We start from the raw sequence: 17,019 nt of genomic DNA, 5'->3' as shown, positions 1-17,019 counted from the left end.
ATGGATGGACCCAGAAATGATCATACTAAGTGAAGTAAATCAGAAAGACACCACAAGGTATCTCTTACATGTGGAATTTCAAACAGGACACAAATGAACCTATCCAAGAAACAGAAACAGACTCACAGACATAGAGAACAGACTCGTGGCTGCCAAGGGGAAGGGCTGGGGGAAGGATGGAGTGGGAGGTTGGGATTCGCAGACGTAACCTATTATACGGTGTATGGATAAACAGTAGCATCCCATTCATATAGCACAGGGAACTGTATTCAGTATCCTGTGATAAATCACGATGGAAACAAATACTGTAAAAAAGAATGTATTAATATATATGTATAACGGAATCACTTTGCCATACAGCAGGTATTAACATAACATTATAAATAAACTACATTTCAATTAAAAAAGAGAAATAAAATACAGTAACCAAAATTTAAAAAGTACCCTGTTGTAGGGGCTTTAAAGCAGATGGGGGATGACAGAGAAAAAAATAAACCTGATGAACTTCAGCTGAAGAGTAGAGTAGTAGAACCTATCCAATCTGGACAATGAAAAGAAAAATGATTGATTAAAAAGTGAACAGAACGTCAGGGACCTAAAATTGTTAGCAGAATCCCATTTAAAAAAAAAAGAAAGAGGGCTATAAATCATCTACAATTCAATTAAAGAGAGAGAAAGAATAGCTTAAAATGTACTAAGTATGGCAATAGACAAAAATCCTACAGATTCAGAGAGAGCCCTGACAGGATAAACTCAAAGAAATCCACATACCCAGATACATTATCATCTAACTGCTGAAAACTAAAGACCAAAAAACTCATCAAAGCAGCTAGAGGAAAACAGTCTGTTCTCCAGAGGAAAACAATTTAAAATAACCGCAACTTTCTCACGGGAAATGAGAGAAGCCAGAGGAAGTGGCACAACATTTTAAAAGGGCTGTAGAGGAAGGAACTGTCACCCCAGAATTCTCTATGCAGTAAAAAATATCCTTCAGGAAAGCAGGTAAAATAAAGACATTCGCAGACGAAGGAAAACTAAGAGCATTTGTTGCCAGCAGTACTGCTTAAAAAGAATTGCTAAAGGAAGTTCTTCAGACAGAAGGAAAATGATACGAGAAAAAAACTTGGAACAACCGAATCAAGGAAGGGCAATCAAAATGGTCAATATCTGGGCAGATATTTGTAACAGACGAGTCTGCTCCTCTGGAGTCCTTTAAAATATATTGGAAAAGTTGAAGCAAGAATCAGAACATTGTCTTTTGGGGTTTTTTAAGTATGCAGATGTACTATCTATCCAACTATAGTATAAAGAGACCCATACAGTGGGAAGGTTTCTGCCCTCCTTATCACTCTGTGGTGCAATATTGATTCAGAGCCATCTGTGAGAAGATTGACTGCCTTCTTTTCAGAACTTTTCTGCTGGATCCAACCCATTATGAAACTCCCTATCAATTTTTCATCTAATGGTTTTAGTAGCCACTGAAGATCCATTTCTTCATTAAGGGTTATAAAACAGACATACTCTAATTCTCTCATTCTTCTATTAGCTGACATTCTTCAATTAAAAAAAGAACTTTCCTAAGTCAGCTATTTAATTACTCAGAAACACAATTCATGTACAAAAAGGGAGGATGAATGCTTGATTCTTTCATTTACCAGTTTTCAAGTAGTGAACTAGAACCACTCTTCTCAAATGGCAGATAATGGATATAATTTACTCATTTAGACTATGAAAGACCAATATCCAAACATTTAAATGAACAGGGTCTTTAATTATGGCAGAGAGTACACAGGATGGCGTGATCATTTAGAATGTACATACTATAATGCATCATGCCCGCTTTATTGCCATTGGCTTACTCTCTAGAATGTATGCATACATGACAATATATAAAAAGAACCCCCCCCAGATGATAAGATTCCTGTGGACGCTAGGAAATTGAGACCAGGCGGATACTCACAAAAGGACTATGTAAAACATGGGCGCACCTTGTTTTATTGAGCTTCACTTTACTACACTTTGAAGAGATTGCATTTTTTTTAAAACAAACTGAAGATGTGTGGTAACCCTGTACCGAGCAAGTCTGTGGCCACCATCTTTGCAACAGCATTTGCTCACTCTGCATTTCTGAGTCACAGTTTGGTAATTTAAACTTTTCCTTTGTTATTGGTGATCAGTGAGAGGTGATCTTTGATGTTACTATTAAAATTTTTTGTTCTGTGTTTTTAAATTGAGGTAGGTATATTGCTTTTTCTTCCCAGGCAGAATGCAAATGCACACTTAAGAGGCTACAGCATAGTGCAGTCATAACTTTTATACGCACTGGGAAACCAAAAAATTCATGTGACTCACTTTATTGCAACATTTGCTTTATTGTTGTGGTCTGGAACCAAGCCCACTGTATCTCAGGGGTATGTGTGTATAAAAGAACAATGTCTTTAGCCATACAAAACCAAAGGCAAAAATTCTAATAGACATGGTCTTCCCCTTTATCACTCAGTTTTGCTTTAAGCCACTTTGCATTTGTAAAGTCAATTACTCTGGCTAGCCACCACACTCAGCACTTTTCAGATACCATCTCATCTAATCCTCACAACAAACCCGGAAAAAGGCTGTCAGTATCCCCATTTTAGAGAAAAGCCACTGTGCAAGCAGATTATGTAAGATGCCTAACTCAAGCTTCCCCAGGGCAGAACACAAATCTGAGGCCAGACCCCAGCTCCAAAGTCATTTTGCTCAGCCAGGCCCCTGAACCTGTTAATGACATGCGCCCTCCTGGCTAAGGTGGGTTTCAGCCACTTCACTACCATTCGACAATCTAGCAGCTCTGTCATAGCTCTGCCACTTGAAACTCAGAAGACAAAATAAGGTGACAGAAGGCACACGGGAGAGTCATAAACTCTGTGTCCCTCTTGGGAGGGTACAGCAATGATTGTTCCCTGGAAAGACATAAAGAACATAGGAGACAGTCACTCTCCTCTTTGAGGACTTAAAATAGAAGCAACAGGGTAAGAGAAAATTAGTTTATCAAAACAATCACTAAAGCCGTTAAAACTTTTGTTTTTAAAAAATCAATAACATGAGAAAATGGTCACAATAAAGAGGACATCTCAATTAAGCATATTAGAGAAGATAGAAACATAGATGGAGTGGGGGGTGACTATCACAAAATAGCCCACATGTTAACAGGGTTTTTTCCTAGGCAGCTTTGCTTTCCTCTTTACACTTTTCTATATTTTGCAATTTTTTTTTTAGCTGACAAAATGAGACTGTATTGGGAAGGAGTGCCTGGGCGGAGAGCAGCAGGATGTGGGAACCCAGTATATTCTGCAATAATTGGAAGCAAAAATGGTTATTAAAATATTTAAGTGCAGAAAGGAAACATGTGAACCCGTCCACAGCCAACTACTATCTAAATATTTCAGGGGAAAGGAAAGAGAATAAACTGAGCAGTGACCAGAAGAACCAGCAGCAAGTACAAAGCAAACTGCTCTGTGAAAGGTGGGGAAGGTACACTTGACGCTCACTGAAGCTTCTGAGCGTGAATCTGGACATAGAGATGCTGACAAGAAAGGGACTGCATGTATGCAGACCAAGGAGTAGTGTGGTGAGCTTAAACATCAAGACTGCCGAGAGGCAGGTGGGGGAGAGAGAACAGAGGAGGTATGTGTGTCTGTCTGTCTCCTGACGCCGTGGAATATTATACAGCAGGTAAAAAGAATCGGGGTGGTCACAAGTCAAGGAAAACTTTAGCTTTCTACTGTTCGGATATTTTTCCAAGAGCATATTCTTTTTCTAAATTGAGGTTTAGTTGATTTAACAATGCTGTATTAGTTCTGGTGTACAGCAACGTGATTCATACATATATATACACACACATATGTTCTTTTTCATTATGGTTTATTAAAAAATATTGAATATAGTTCCCTTTGCTATAGAGTAAGATCTTGTTATTCATCTATTTTATATAGTGTAGTTTGTATCTGCTAATCCCAGACTCCTAATTTATCCCTCCCCCACCCTCTTTCCCCTTTGGGAACCATGTTTGTTTTCTGTCTGTGAGTCTGTTTTGTAAAAAAATTCATTTGTGTCATATTTCAGATGCCACATATAACTGATACTGTATGGCATTTGTCTTTCTTTCTGACTGATTTCACTTAGTATGATAATCTCTCATATGATATCACTCATATGATCATATGAGTCCACCGGTATTTGCTACAAACGACGTTATTTCATTCTCTTCTATTGCAGGGTAATATTCCATTGTGTAGATACACCCCATCTTCTTTATCCATTCATCTGTGGATGGACATGTAGCTGCTTCCATGTTGTGACTACTGTAAATAATGCTGCTATGAATGCTGAGGTGCCTGTATCTTTTCAAATTAGAGTATTCTCCAGACATATGCCCAGGAGAGGGACTGCTGGATCATATGGCAACTTGCAGGAGCATATTCTTACAGTGGAGAAGGAAATGGCAACCCACTCCAGTATTCTCGCCTGGAGAATCCCATGGACAGAGGAGCCTGGCGGGCTACAGTCCATGGGGTCACAAGAGTCGGACACGACTTAACAACTCTTAAGAGATTCTTACAGTATGTTTATTATTAATATATACACATATTTTTTTTTAAGAATTCAAAGTGAGAAGGAAAGCAAGCACCTAAACCTGGGGTGATGAGTGGCAGAGTCAATCAGATGAGGGTCTGAATGGGCCTAGAACTGGCTCTGCTCCTGATAAGCTGTGTGACTCTGGATGAATCCACTGACCCCACTGTGCTTCACATTCTTATCTGTGGATGGAGATCACACACCCACGTTCTCAGAGCAATCGTCAGAACTGAAAATAAGCTATAGTCCAGGCCCAGTGCACACAGCAGAGACCCTGATAAATGGTAGCTGGGCCTCTGTACATACACACAAGGAAGAAGTGGTAACGAGTTGATTCCAGGTAACAACAGCCTGTGGGGTAAGCAGCCCAAAGATGGGAGCGGCCAGGATGGAGGGTCCCCAGCACTTACTGCAGTTCTCTTCGTCACTGCCGTCTGGACAGTCCTCAAACCCGTTACACCGGAAGCGGCCGATGATGCAGTGGACACCGCTGGCGCATGGGAAGAAGGTCGGGCCGCATTTCGACTTAGCCTTGGCTGCAGGAGGACAAACAAGATAAACAAGCAAGACGTCAGGAGGATACGTTTCCTGAGCACCGCGTACCCGAGCTGCCAACTTGGAGGGTGCAACAGGGCCCTTTCACATCTACCTTGAAATCCCCAGAGTTTCTTACCACCAGCACCCGCTTCCAAAACCCCGGCCAGAATGGAAACCCCCATGCATCATCCTTCAGGAAGGGGGTGACCCATCCACTGCTACCAAAGTCCCAAGGAGCCCAGACACAGCCCCTGAGCCAGTGAGGTGCAATCAAAATGTGCTGAACAAAGGAATGAATGGTGAGAAGATGGATGATGGATGGAGCTTGCTCTAAGGTGCTAAAGAACCACTCAGAATTCATACCCTGAACTCTCAAAGTAATCGTCTACATCTGCCGAGTGTTTACTAACCAGCCAGTGTGCCCGGCGCTTTACATCATCTCATTTAATCCGCCCAGCAACCACCCTATAGACTGGTGAGCAGAAAAGAGTTATTAGCCTAAGAGGCCCGAGGCTGTCACCCTGAGAAAGGCTTGCTTGCAAAGTCGGCCCTCGCTTGGCTGGCATCTGGGAACTTGCATTTCGGGAAGGTTCGCATCATTTTCTCCTGAGGGTGGCTCACTGTTCATGCAAACAGTGCATTTAATCTGAACCCCTGCCCTTCTCCTGGGAGTCTGGGATTTTGATACATGTTGGCAGAGGGTGCCTGCATGACTAGACCCCAGTAAAAACCCTGGGCACTGAGTTTCTAATGAGCTTCCTGGGGAGAAAAACATGTCATATACCATGTCAAACTTGTTGCTAGGGGGATTCAGTGCCTCCTATGTGACTGCCTTGGGAAGGGACTCTCAGGGCCTGGGCTCGATGTCCTCTGACTTCACTCCTTCACCTGTTCCCTTTGTTCGCTTCGCTTTGTCTCCTTTTGCAGTAATAAATCATAGCCGTGAGTATGACTGTGTGCTGAGTTCTCTGATTCCTTCTGGCAAATCATAGAAACTGAACGTGGTCACGGAAACCCCTGACAAAGATAGGTCATATCATGTCACAGAAGTGCTCTGAAGAGGTGAAGTGACTCGCCCAGGGTTACACGGCTTGAAAATCTGATGCAGGTGTGAGGCCCCTGGCACTCAGAACCCAGAAGCCACGCTCTCAACCAACTCCGCTGTACTGCCCCTCTGCCAGAGGCTGTAACTTCTCACAACAGAAGCCAGACTCCTGCCCAAAGAAATCCTTCTTCCACTCCTGCTGTACAAACAGTTTTAACAGAAACTGCTGTAACTCAGGCTTGATGGAGTGTCCTGCTAACCAAACAGCCCTGTGGGGCGATGCACTTTCCCATTAACAGGGCTGGCTGCTGCGGCTTGCGATTACAACGTGAGACGGGACATATTGCTGCTTCCTGGGTAGTGGGCCTACCTAGCATCCCTCTTGTCTCCTGTCTAGAGGCAGACCTATGGTCCTCAAGAAGGAAGGGCCAGTTGTTTGGAATAAACAAGCAGTAAATTACCTTCATGTTCCTGCCATCAGTAACATGCCAACTTTGGTAGCAGCTGATACATGATCAACAGGGTTTTAAGGCCTGGGATGTATCTAGGTTTTAAAAACCCACATGGCTTTGTTTTAGCCTGAAAATACTTTAGAATGGTGAGAGTGTGCTCTTCACAAAGCATGAACTTAAGAGAGTGTCCTGGGTTCAAACTGTGGTTCTAATCTTCGTGACCTGGGCAAGTTTCTAAAAATTACTGAGCTCAGTTTCCTCATCAGTATGTAAATCTCACTGGGCTCTAGGAAGGACTCAGTGCAATAATCTATATAAAATGCTTAGCCCAGGGCATGGCATAGAGTAGGTGCTCGTTTAATGGTAGAGCTTATGCTATTTATTATCAGCATCAGCAACATCACTAGGCTTAAGGGATTTTAAAATTAATCCTTGGGTTGTTAAATTTCTTTTTCTGATAATCAAAGTTTAAGGAGTTCGTATCTATGAATTGATATGAAGTGATCTCCAGGATATACTGTTTAAGTGAAAAAAGCAAAGTGCAAAATAGTATCTATAGTACTTTATCCATTCCGTATAGCAAAAGAAGGGAATCTAAGAAGACATTCAAGTATTGGCTTATCTGTGCAAAAGAATTATAGGAAGGATGAACCAGATACTAAAGAGACGGGATCCCTACAGCGGGTGGGTGGTAAAGTGCTGGAAAGGATGGGGAAATGGAAATGAACGAGGTAGCCAGAATGAGGAGGCGACACTTCTCTGGGTCTATTTGTATAACTCTGACTCTTAGAGCCATGATGATACTCTACATAGTCAAAAAGTACATAATTAAAGTTGATCAGAAATGTGTGCTAGAGGAGGAGGAGTCAAAATGAAATAGAAAGAGCAACAAATGAACATAACTATGTTATAGATGCATAAGCAAGAGACTGAAGGAGGTAGGGAAAGAGAGACGTGGCGGAAGAAAACATTGTTTTGCCTGGATTCTATAAGCTAAAGAAAAAAAGAAATGTTCACAAATACTCTAGTTATATTTGTTTCTCACAGGGGTAGAATCAGCGATTCTGAAACAGCCTTTTGTGTGTACTAGCATTGAACAAATAGGTAAGTATATTACAGATAACAAGAGCAAGGTTTCTTACTGTCAGAGAGGGAAATTACAAATAAAGACAGTGAGAAGACGGAAACAAACCCTGAGGCTTTGGACTGGAACTGAAGGCATTACTAGGAACTCCAGGTTTGTAAAGGTAGACGGGTAGAGAGATACATGTGTGTGTCAGTGTACATACATATATTTCCCAGCTCCATCTGCTAAGAAAGACTAGAAGCAGTACACCCCCAATAGCAATAAGCAAAGTCAGCACCTGGATCTTGGTTTCTAAATACCCATAATCCGATAAAGAGAACCAGGGCTCCTTGAAGAAGTGGTTCATTCTGGGGAGAGGGAGGGAAGACAAGATAAACCTGGACCGAAAGTAAATAAGTGTTCAAAATACAATGGAGGCATGTCAAAAGGTTGCAGGAGTGAACCTGCAGGAGCTCCCAATGGCCAAAGTTAAAACAACTGGAGCAAGAAAACCAACAACAATAGTATTGGACTGTAACCCAAAGATCTGTTGAACCCATAACTACTGAATAAATGGAAAAATTCCAGTAAACATAGAAGATGTGGGAAATAGAAAGTGACCAGAAAGCAGACACCATGGCATTAACTGTCAGAGCTGAGGTCCAGCAACAGATGCTCAAATTAGAGGATCAGGTAGCCTTGCTCCCATCACCTTTTCAGCAGTCAGGGAAGAAAGGCTGCCCGTGGGCTTCGACATCTCACCTCAGAGTCTCTCTATAAACTTGGCACACCATCCCCTATTCAAAACGTCAGTGCCCTCCCAACACTTTACGAATGCCTACAACTCCCATCACAGCATCAGGCAGCTCCCAGGAACCCCTCCGATCTGATGCCCAACGTTCGTGCTCTAGCGATGCTGGCCTCCCAGCACCCGTCTGAGGCCCTGTGCACCCTCTGCTTGGAATGCCTTTTTCTTAGGGGTCAGCAAGCCTCACTCTACTTTACTAAAGCCTCCTTAGCCGGTTTCTACAGTAGAAACCTCGATCCCCAGCCTCAGGCATGTTAGCCCTTTGCTTTCTTTTCCTGCACAGGAGGAACTTCGCTGGCTTTGTGCTGAGCTGCTTGATGCAAATACACACACACTCGGACACTTTAACTCATCACTTTTTTTTAAATCTAATTTCTCTATTGTTTTTCTTTTTTATTATTTTTAAAATTTTTAAAAAATTTTTTAAATTTTAAAATTTTTTTAAAATTTATTTTGCTTATTATTTATTTGGCTGTGCTGGGTCTTAGATGCGGCACAGGAGATCTTCAATCTTCGTTGCGGCATGTGAGATCTTTAGTTGCAGCGTGTGAACTTTGAGTTGCAGCATGTGGGATCTAGTTCCCTAAGGAGTGATCAAACCTGAGCCCCCTACATTGGGAGCTTGGGGTCTTAGACGCTGGACTACCAGGGAAGGCCCTCATTCACCACTCTCCAAGGAGTGTGAATGTGCAGTGACTATCATAGGCACCTAATCAACACTCACTGAATATACTAATGATCCTAGAAAAGGAGAGACTGGGCTGGGAAATCACAGCTACCATTGAGCGAATGCTTAGTTTGGGCTGAGCACTGTGCTCTATGCTTTACAGCTACCGTCCCATTTACTTCTCACAAAACCCATTTTACAGATAAGAAAACTGAGGTCCAGAAATGAAGGTGCCTGACACTGCTGATCCACAGAGTCAAGGCTCAAACTTTAATTATTGATTCATGTATGAATGTGAGAGTTGGACCATAAAGAAAGCTGAGCGCTGAAGAATTGGTTCTTTTGAACGGTGGTGTTGAAGAAGACTCTTTGAGAGTCTGTTGGACTGCAAGGAGATCAAACCAGATAATCCTAAAGGAAATCAACCCTGCATATTCACTGAAAGGACTGATGCTGAAGCTGAAACTCCAATACTTTGGCCCTCTGATGCGAAGAACTGACTCACTGGAAAACACCATGTTGGGGAAGACTGAAGGCAGGAGGAGAAGGGGACGACAGAGGATGAGATGGTTGGATGGCATCACTGACTCGATGGACATGAGTTTGAGCAGGCTTCAGGTGTTGGCGATGGACAAGGACCTGGGGTGCTATAGTCCATGGGATCACAAAGAGTCAGATACGAATGAGCGACTAAACTGAACTGACACCTATTCTCCTGCCTCCTTAGATACTTTTAAGGCTCAGGCCAGCTCCCAAGGACTAGACAAAGAAAGAGAATGAACACAACTGTACGTGAGTTAGGTGCCACTCAATGAACCAGCTCTTTGGCCCTGGCCCTGCGCCATCTTCAGGGATCACTACTGAGACCCCTTGCCTTGTCAGTGATGCTCGGCTACCTTCTCTGTCAGGGAGAAAGTCCTGTTATGATTTACATCTGCGCCGGCAGACGCCTGCTCAGGCAACCACAGCGCGGATCACGGGCAGCCCGCCGAGCGTCTGGCAGAGGCTCAGAGAGAAGCCCGAGGCTGACAACAGCTCCCTGCTTGCATGGCCCCCCGGGGGGCTCAGGGGAGTCCTGGACAAAGTCTGATTGTCCCCAGCTCACCCCCATTTCCATGAAGGGAAGATTTCAGCAAGACACTCAGCAGACCCTGGCGGAAGCAGAAGACTCTCTGTGCCTAAAACCTCCTGACAGAGGCCGGCAGGGTGACTCCATCCCACTGAACACTCAAATCCACTGCACTTCATGGACCTGCTCCGTAAACTTTCCAAAGCAGCAGCTTTCACCAGCAGCAAGACAGGGTTGGGGGCTCCCCAGGGGGCTGGGTTATTTCCTGATCTGAGCCCTCCCCTTCCTTCCAGAGTCTGACTGTCACAGCTCTGGACTTCATGAATCAGTAAAATAGAACTTTTTTTTTTTTAAAAACTAGGTGGAAGTGGATGAAGGAATAACAAAATTGTCAACTTTTTTTTTAAACCAGAAAGGACATAAACAAATCTGCAATAACTTCTATTCACCATCGCCCTAAAGGAAAAGCTGCATTAGCATCCAAAACGCAGGAAGGCCATAGCCCTTGGACCAGTATTTGGAGATAATGTCAGAACGAGAGAGGGGAACCAAGAGACGCCCCAGTGTCACCAGGTAGTGACCCTCTCAGAGCAAAGACTCCCATCTTCCTGTGGGCAACATCTGGGGCCCAGCAAAGTATCACAGAGCTTCACTGGTTGGGGAACTGGATCCCACGTGAGGCAACTCAGAGTCTGCTTGATGCAGGTGAAGGTCCTGTGTACTGCAGCAGGACCCGGTGCAGCCAAATAAATAAATAATTCTTTTTTATAAAGCTGTGAGCTCATATTCAAACAGCAGTCCATTTTCACAAAAGAAAAAAAAAACACCAAGCTCATTAAGAATTCTTAAATTCTTAACCAGGTCTATCCATTTTTTAAGGATTTACACTTTACCCGTGCATAATACAAAACAGAGTTCAAGGGGCCAAGATTTTTTTTTGCTGCTCTCTCTTGGCAAAGAACAAAATGTTTCTGAGCATCCTGCTATCTGTCAGGCCCTGAGTCAGTTGTGTGGAGATTCAACAGTGCTCTCTAACTGCTGGGGGGATGAGCAGGCTAGTCAATGAGCCTCTGCATGCAGTACCGAGAGTGCTCTGATGGGGGAGCTAGAGGACAATCTCAAACTGGGGAAGAAGCTGATGTCAGAAAAGCCTTCTCAAAGGACAGTCAGCCTCAGCGGAGACACACAGCCCAGGTGCAAACCGATGTGATGCTCAGGCAGTTAAGGTCTTAGTTATGCATTCCACTAATAGTAATTCACAAACCCCGTCATTCCTCAAAGAATGAAGATACACAGGTGACAGCTATGCCATGGATGAGCCTTCAGTGTTGGGGGGCTGTGGAGAGAAGGCTGTTCCACGTGGAGGGAACTACATATGCAAAGGCCGGGAGGCAGGAACAGTGTTGTTAATTACTCGCTAAGTTGTGTCCGACTCTTGTGACCCAATGAACTGTAGCCGCCAGGCTCCTCTGTCCATGGGATTCCTCAGGCAAGAATACTGGAGTGGGTTGCCATTCCCTTCTCCAGGGGATTCTCCTGATCCAGGGATCAAACCCAAAAGTCTTCTTCACTGGCAGGCAGATTTTTTACCACTGAGGCACCTGGGAAGCCCAAGAACAGCGTAGTAACAGAAGAAATAAGAAATGCAAGGGCGTCAAAATGAACTTGCTTCTCACGTCAGTAAAAGTACCCAGTACTGTTTCTTTAATTAAAAAAAATTTAAAACCCTATTTCTCATAAGGAGTGTGCTATGAGATAGGTGCCCTTCTACTCAAATGAAAGGTATGGGAATTATAAATCCTTCAGTAAAGTATAAATTAGAAAAGAAATAAAATTATAAAATCCACACAGTTTGAGTCATTGCACACACTCCCTAGCCCCCAAAGTAAATACCCACATGTGCCCATCACTAGCTAAAAACTTTACAGAAAGTAATGGAACTGCAGTTGCTCTATTCAGTCCCCTGGTTCATTCTGTAAAAAGTCAAACTATGGTTCCTTTTAAAAGTCAAAAATGACTTCATGGCTGGGGGTGAGAAAGCAAAACAGCCTCATAAAAATAACAGACTTTTGAAAAGCAATACATTGTTGGATTCTCTAAGAAGTCTGGGAGGAAGAGAAACAGGCCTTTTACTGTAGCCCAAATGCACATGACAAACAGCCCAGCAAGCCAAACCCAGGCCTGGGGACACAAGCCTTTGCAGATTCATTATTGCTTGAGCAAAATGCTCTTTGCTTGTTCCAGCAGTTCAGCTCCACATGACTACTTGGGTGGACTCCACTGTTTGAGTGATCAGATATCGCAATGTGTTATTTCTTAAAATGCCATCTTGGCTCTTTCAGAGACACACACTGGGGAGCGGAGAGAGCAAAAGACCACACGCTAACTGGACTACGAATATAGAAGAGGGCATCTAGTTGAAACAGAGTTGCAAGAAAATTCAAATAGAAATTCTTTCTAAACGTCGCTTTTTTATTGGAGTATAACTGATTTACAATGCGGTGTTAGTTTCTGCTGTACAACAAAGCGAATCAGCTATATATATACATACATCCCCTCTCTACTGAGTCTTCCCCTCCCCCTTCCCACCCTCTAGGTCATCACAGAGCACCGAGCTGAGCTCCCTGTGCTATATAGCTATTTCCCAATGTCTGTCTATTTTACACATGGTAGCATATAGATAAACATTTCCTCTTTTATAATAAGAATAGGAGGCATATAACCTTAGGGATATCCAGGTATGACCTAAATCAAATCCCTTATGCTTATACAGTGGAAGTGACAAATAGATTCAAGGGATTAGATCTGATAGAGTGCCTGAAGAACTATGGACCTCTGTCCATAACATTGTACAGCAGGCAGTGATCAAAACCATTCCCAAGAAAAAGAAATGCAAAAAGGTTATCTGAGGAGGCCTTACAAATAGCTGAGAAAAGAAGAGAAGCAAAAGGCAAAGGAGAAAAGGAAACATATACCCATCTGAATGCAGAGTTCCAAAGAATAGCAAGGAGAGATAAGAAAGCCTTCCTCAGTGATCAATGCAAAGAAATAAGGGAAAACAATAGAATGGGAAATACTAGAGATTTCTTCAAGAAAATTAGAAATACCCAGGGAACATTTCATGCAAAGATGGGCACAATAAAGGACAGAAATGGTATAGACCTAACAGAAGCAGAAGATATTAAGAAGAGGTGGCAAGAATACACAGAAGAACTATACAAAATGATCTTAATGATCCAGGTAACCATGATGGTGTGATCACTCACCTAGAGCCAGACATCCTGGAGTGTGAAGTCAAGTGGGCCTTAGGAAGCATCATTACCAACAAAGCTAGTGGAGGTGACAGAATTCCAGCTGACCTATTTCAAATCCTAAAAGATGATGCTGTGAAAGTGCTGCACTCAATATGCTGGCAACTTTGGAAAACTCAGCAGTGGCCACTGGACTGGAAAAGGTCAGTTTTCATTCCAATCTCAAAGAAGGGTAATGCCAAAGAATATTCAAACTACTGCACAATTGCTCTCATTTCATATGCTAGCAAAGTAATGCTCAAAATTCTCCAAGCTAGGCTTCAAGAGTACATGAACTGAGAACTCCCAGATGTTCAAGCTGGATTTAGAAAAGGCAGAGGGACCAGAGATCAAATTGCCAACGGCGGCTGGATCATAGAAGAAGCAAGAGAATTCCAGAAGAACATCTACTTCTGCTTCACTGACTACCCTAAAACCTTTGACTGTATAGATCATAACAAATTGTGCAAGAGACTGGTTCAAAAGTGGGAAAGGAGTACATCAAGGCTGTATACTGTCACCCTGTTTATTTAACTTATATGCAGAGTACATCGTGAGAGATGCCAGGCTGGATGAAACACAAGCTGGAATCAAGATTGCTGGGAGAAGTATCAATAACCTCAGATATGCAGATGATACCACTCTTATGGCAGAAAGCAAAGAGGAACTACAGAGCCTCTTGATGAAGGTGAAAGAGGAGAATGAAAAAGCTGGCTTAAAACTCAACACTCAAAAAACGAAGGTCATGGCATCTGGTGCCATCACTTCATGGCAAATAGACGGGAAAACAATGGAAACAGTGACAGACTGTATTCTCTTGGGCTCCAAAATCATTGCAGTTGGTGACTGCAGCCATGAAATTAAAAGACGCTTTCTCCTTGGAAGAAAAACTATGACAAACCTAGCCAGTGTATTAAAAAGCAGAGATATTACTTTGCTGACAAAGGTCCATATAGTCAAAACTATGGTTTTTCCAATAGTCATGTACAGATGTGAGAGTTGGACCATAAAGAAGGTTGAGTGCCGAAGAATTGATGCTTTTGAACTGTGGTCCTGGAGAAGACTCTTGAGAGTCCCATGGACTGCAAGAAGATCAAACCAGTCAATCCTAAAGGAAATCAACCCTGAATATTCATTGGAAGGACTGATGCTGAAACTAAAGCTCTAATATTTTGGCCACCTGATGCAAAGAGCCGACTCGTTGGAAAAGACCCCGGTGTTGGGAAAGATTGAAGGCAGGAGGAGAAGGGGACAACAGAGGATGAGATGGTTGGATGGCATCACCGACTCAACGGACGTAAGTTTGAGCAAGCTCCGGGAGTTGGTGAAGGACAGGGAGGCCTGGCGTGCTGCAGTCCATGGGGTCGCAAAGATTAGACACGACTGAGCGATTGAACAACAACGAAAGAGGTCAGAAGGGCTTAGGGTAGAGAACGTCTGAGTTCTGTCCCAATTCTGCCACGTGCCAGCTGAGACCATGGATAAGTTACTTAACGTCCACCATTCTCAGAACCCCACCAGTCAAGGGGGCATTAAGACAGTACAGGTTTCAACGTGAGATTCTACATGTAGAGAATACAGTCTAATGCAGTATCTAGTGGGAATCTGATAATACTCTCCCTTCCCTAACATGGTTCCTGGTTCTACAAACTGCTCTTCTTCACATATATGGATGGTCTAGAAAAGTCAAATGGAAACCACAGCAATAATTATGCCACCTAACTCCTTGTGCATATGTGCATGCGTGCTCAGTCCTGTCCGACTCTTTGTGACCCTACAGACTGCAGCCCGCCAGGCTCCTCTCTGTATGGGATTCTCCAGGCAAGAATACTGGAGTGGGGTGTTACTTCCTCTTCCAGGGGATCTTCCCGACCCAGAGATCAAACGTGTTTCCTGAGTTTCTTGCACTGGTAGGCAGATTCTTTGCCACTGAGCCACCAGGGAAGCCCAACCAAGGTCTCACTCTTCAGTTATTGGTTCCACTAACGTTAATTCCTAGAGTCTCTTTGCGGCACACATAGGACGTGAAGGTTGCGAAGAGAATCAAACATAACTTCCTCTAGCTGGCAGAAGTCCCTCACTAAGAACCCTAGCCTAGAAGGGGAGGGAGAAAGGACAAGAAACAGGTAACGGCAATGAGATAAGAACTGTATAAGCCGTACCGGCATTTACCTTTCAACACTCTAAGTTGCATGGCAGCCTGCCTGGGGTCAAACACTGCATCAAGTGCTGTGGGACTGCTATGTGATGTACTGGAAACATTTCACCTGTCTTTGCCTCCATTTCCTTATCAGGAAACAAGAGATATGAACAGTACCTCCCTTGCTGGGCTGCTAAGGGGATTAAATGAGACAAGACAATAATTGCTTAGAACTTTGTCTGGAACACACTATTAGCTAAGATAGTTCATATTCTACTAGCTACCATCATATATATTACATAATAGCTATTATTATTTGATATTACACTATAAAATACAGTAGTATGTAGTATTTAGTGTTAGACTGTGTTGTAGACTATTACCACACAGCATTGGTGATTGCTATTATTATAATTATTACCATTAGTTTCAAACACTTCTGCCCAGCAGTGCATTCTCAACTGTGGGTGACGGATACATACTACTATGTAGAAAATAAACAAGGGAATACAGCACAGGGAACTATGTTCAATATCTTGTAATAACCTAATGAGATGTGTAGCAGGAATCTGATAAGGGAAAAGGGGAAATATAATGCGTATGAATGTATAACTGAATCACTTTGCTGGACACTTAAAACACTGTGCATCAACTATATTTTAAGAAAAAATATATGTGGGGGATGGCCAGAGTATAAGACAAATTTAGCAAAAGAACACAACCCATGCAACCTAGGGGACCAGGGAGCACGGTACAACGCAGCGCTATTTGGATATGAAGAATCACATGCACATCTGAGATGGTTAGATAGCATCATCGACTCTATAGACATGAATCTGACAAGCTCTGGGAGACAGTGGAGGACAGAGGAGCCTGGTGTGCTGCAGTCCACGGGGTTGCAAACAGTCAGACACGACCTAGCGACTGAACAACAACAACACGATCAGCATGTGGGTGAAAAAGAAGAAGGAAAGGCATTCTAAGCAAAATAAATGACTGAACTGAGGCAGGGCGCGGTTTTCAGCGAGATTTGGGAGAAGCCAGGGTACCCAGAACATAGAATACGGCAGAAGGGAAGGCTGAGAGAGACACAGGCAGGAGTGTGGACACCTATCCTGGGAGTCAGTGGACATTTCCATGAAAAAAAGTGAAGCATCAGATTTACTTTTTATAAAGAAAATTTTTATGGACTCACAAGAATATTACGAGGCTCTGTAAGTCAAGGAAATATCCTCCCCGCTCCCAAAAATCCCTGGAGGAACTGAAGAGAGCCAAGTCTATACTGTCCTCTGGGCTTTTAGGGGGAAAAAAGCACTAAATGATGAGGGAAT

At 43.2% G+C, this 17,019-nt stretch overlaps 1 protein-coding gene across 2 annotated transcripts in view; it reads right to left on the bottom strand.

Moving 5' to 3' along the window:
- LDLRAD3 (low density lipoprotein receptor class A domain containing 3) overlaps positions 1 to 17,019 on the bottom strand; it is a 273,200-nt gene that overhangs the window by 144,029 nt on the left and 112,152 nt on the right. For both annotated transcript variants that reach the window (XM_055423847.2, XM_055423846.2), the window contains exon 3: positions 5,025 to 5,150. In XM_055423847.2, the coding sequence (XP_055279822.2) occupies positions 5,025 to 5,150 (126 nt within the window). The remainder of the gene's footprint in view (positions 1 to 5,024; positions 5,151 to 17,019) is intronic.

The sequence above is a fragment of the Moschus berezovskii genome, chromosome 14, assembly GCF_049115385.1.
Source record: "Moschus berezovskii isolate FMDL1 chromosome 14, NW_MosBer_1.0, whole genome shotgun sequence".
Taxonomy (NCBI): domain Eukaryota; kingdom Metazoa; phylum Chordata; class Mammalia; order Artiodactyla; family Moschidae; genus Moschus; species Moschus berezovskii.
Note: the sequence above shows the minus strand (reverse complement) of the source record. Positions and strands in the feature narration are given on the sequence as shown.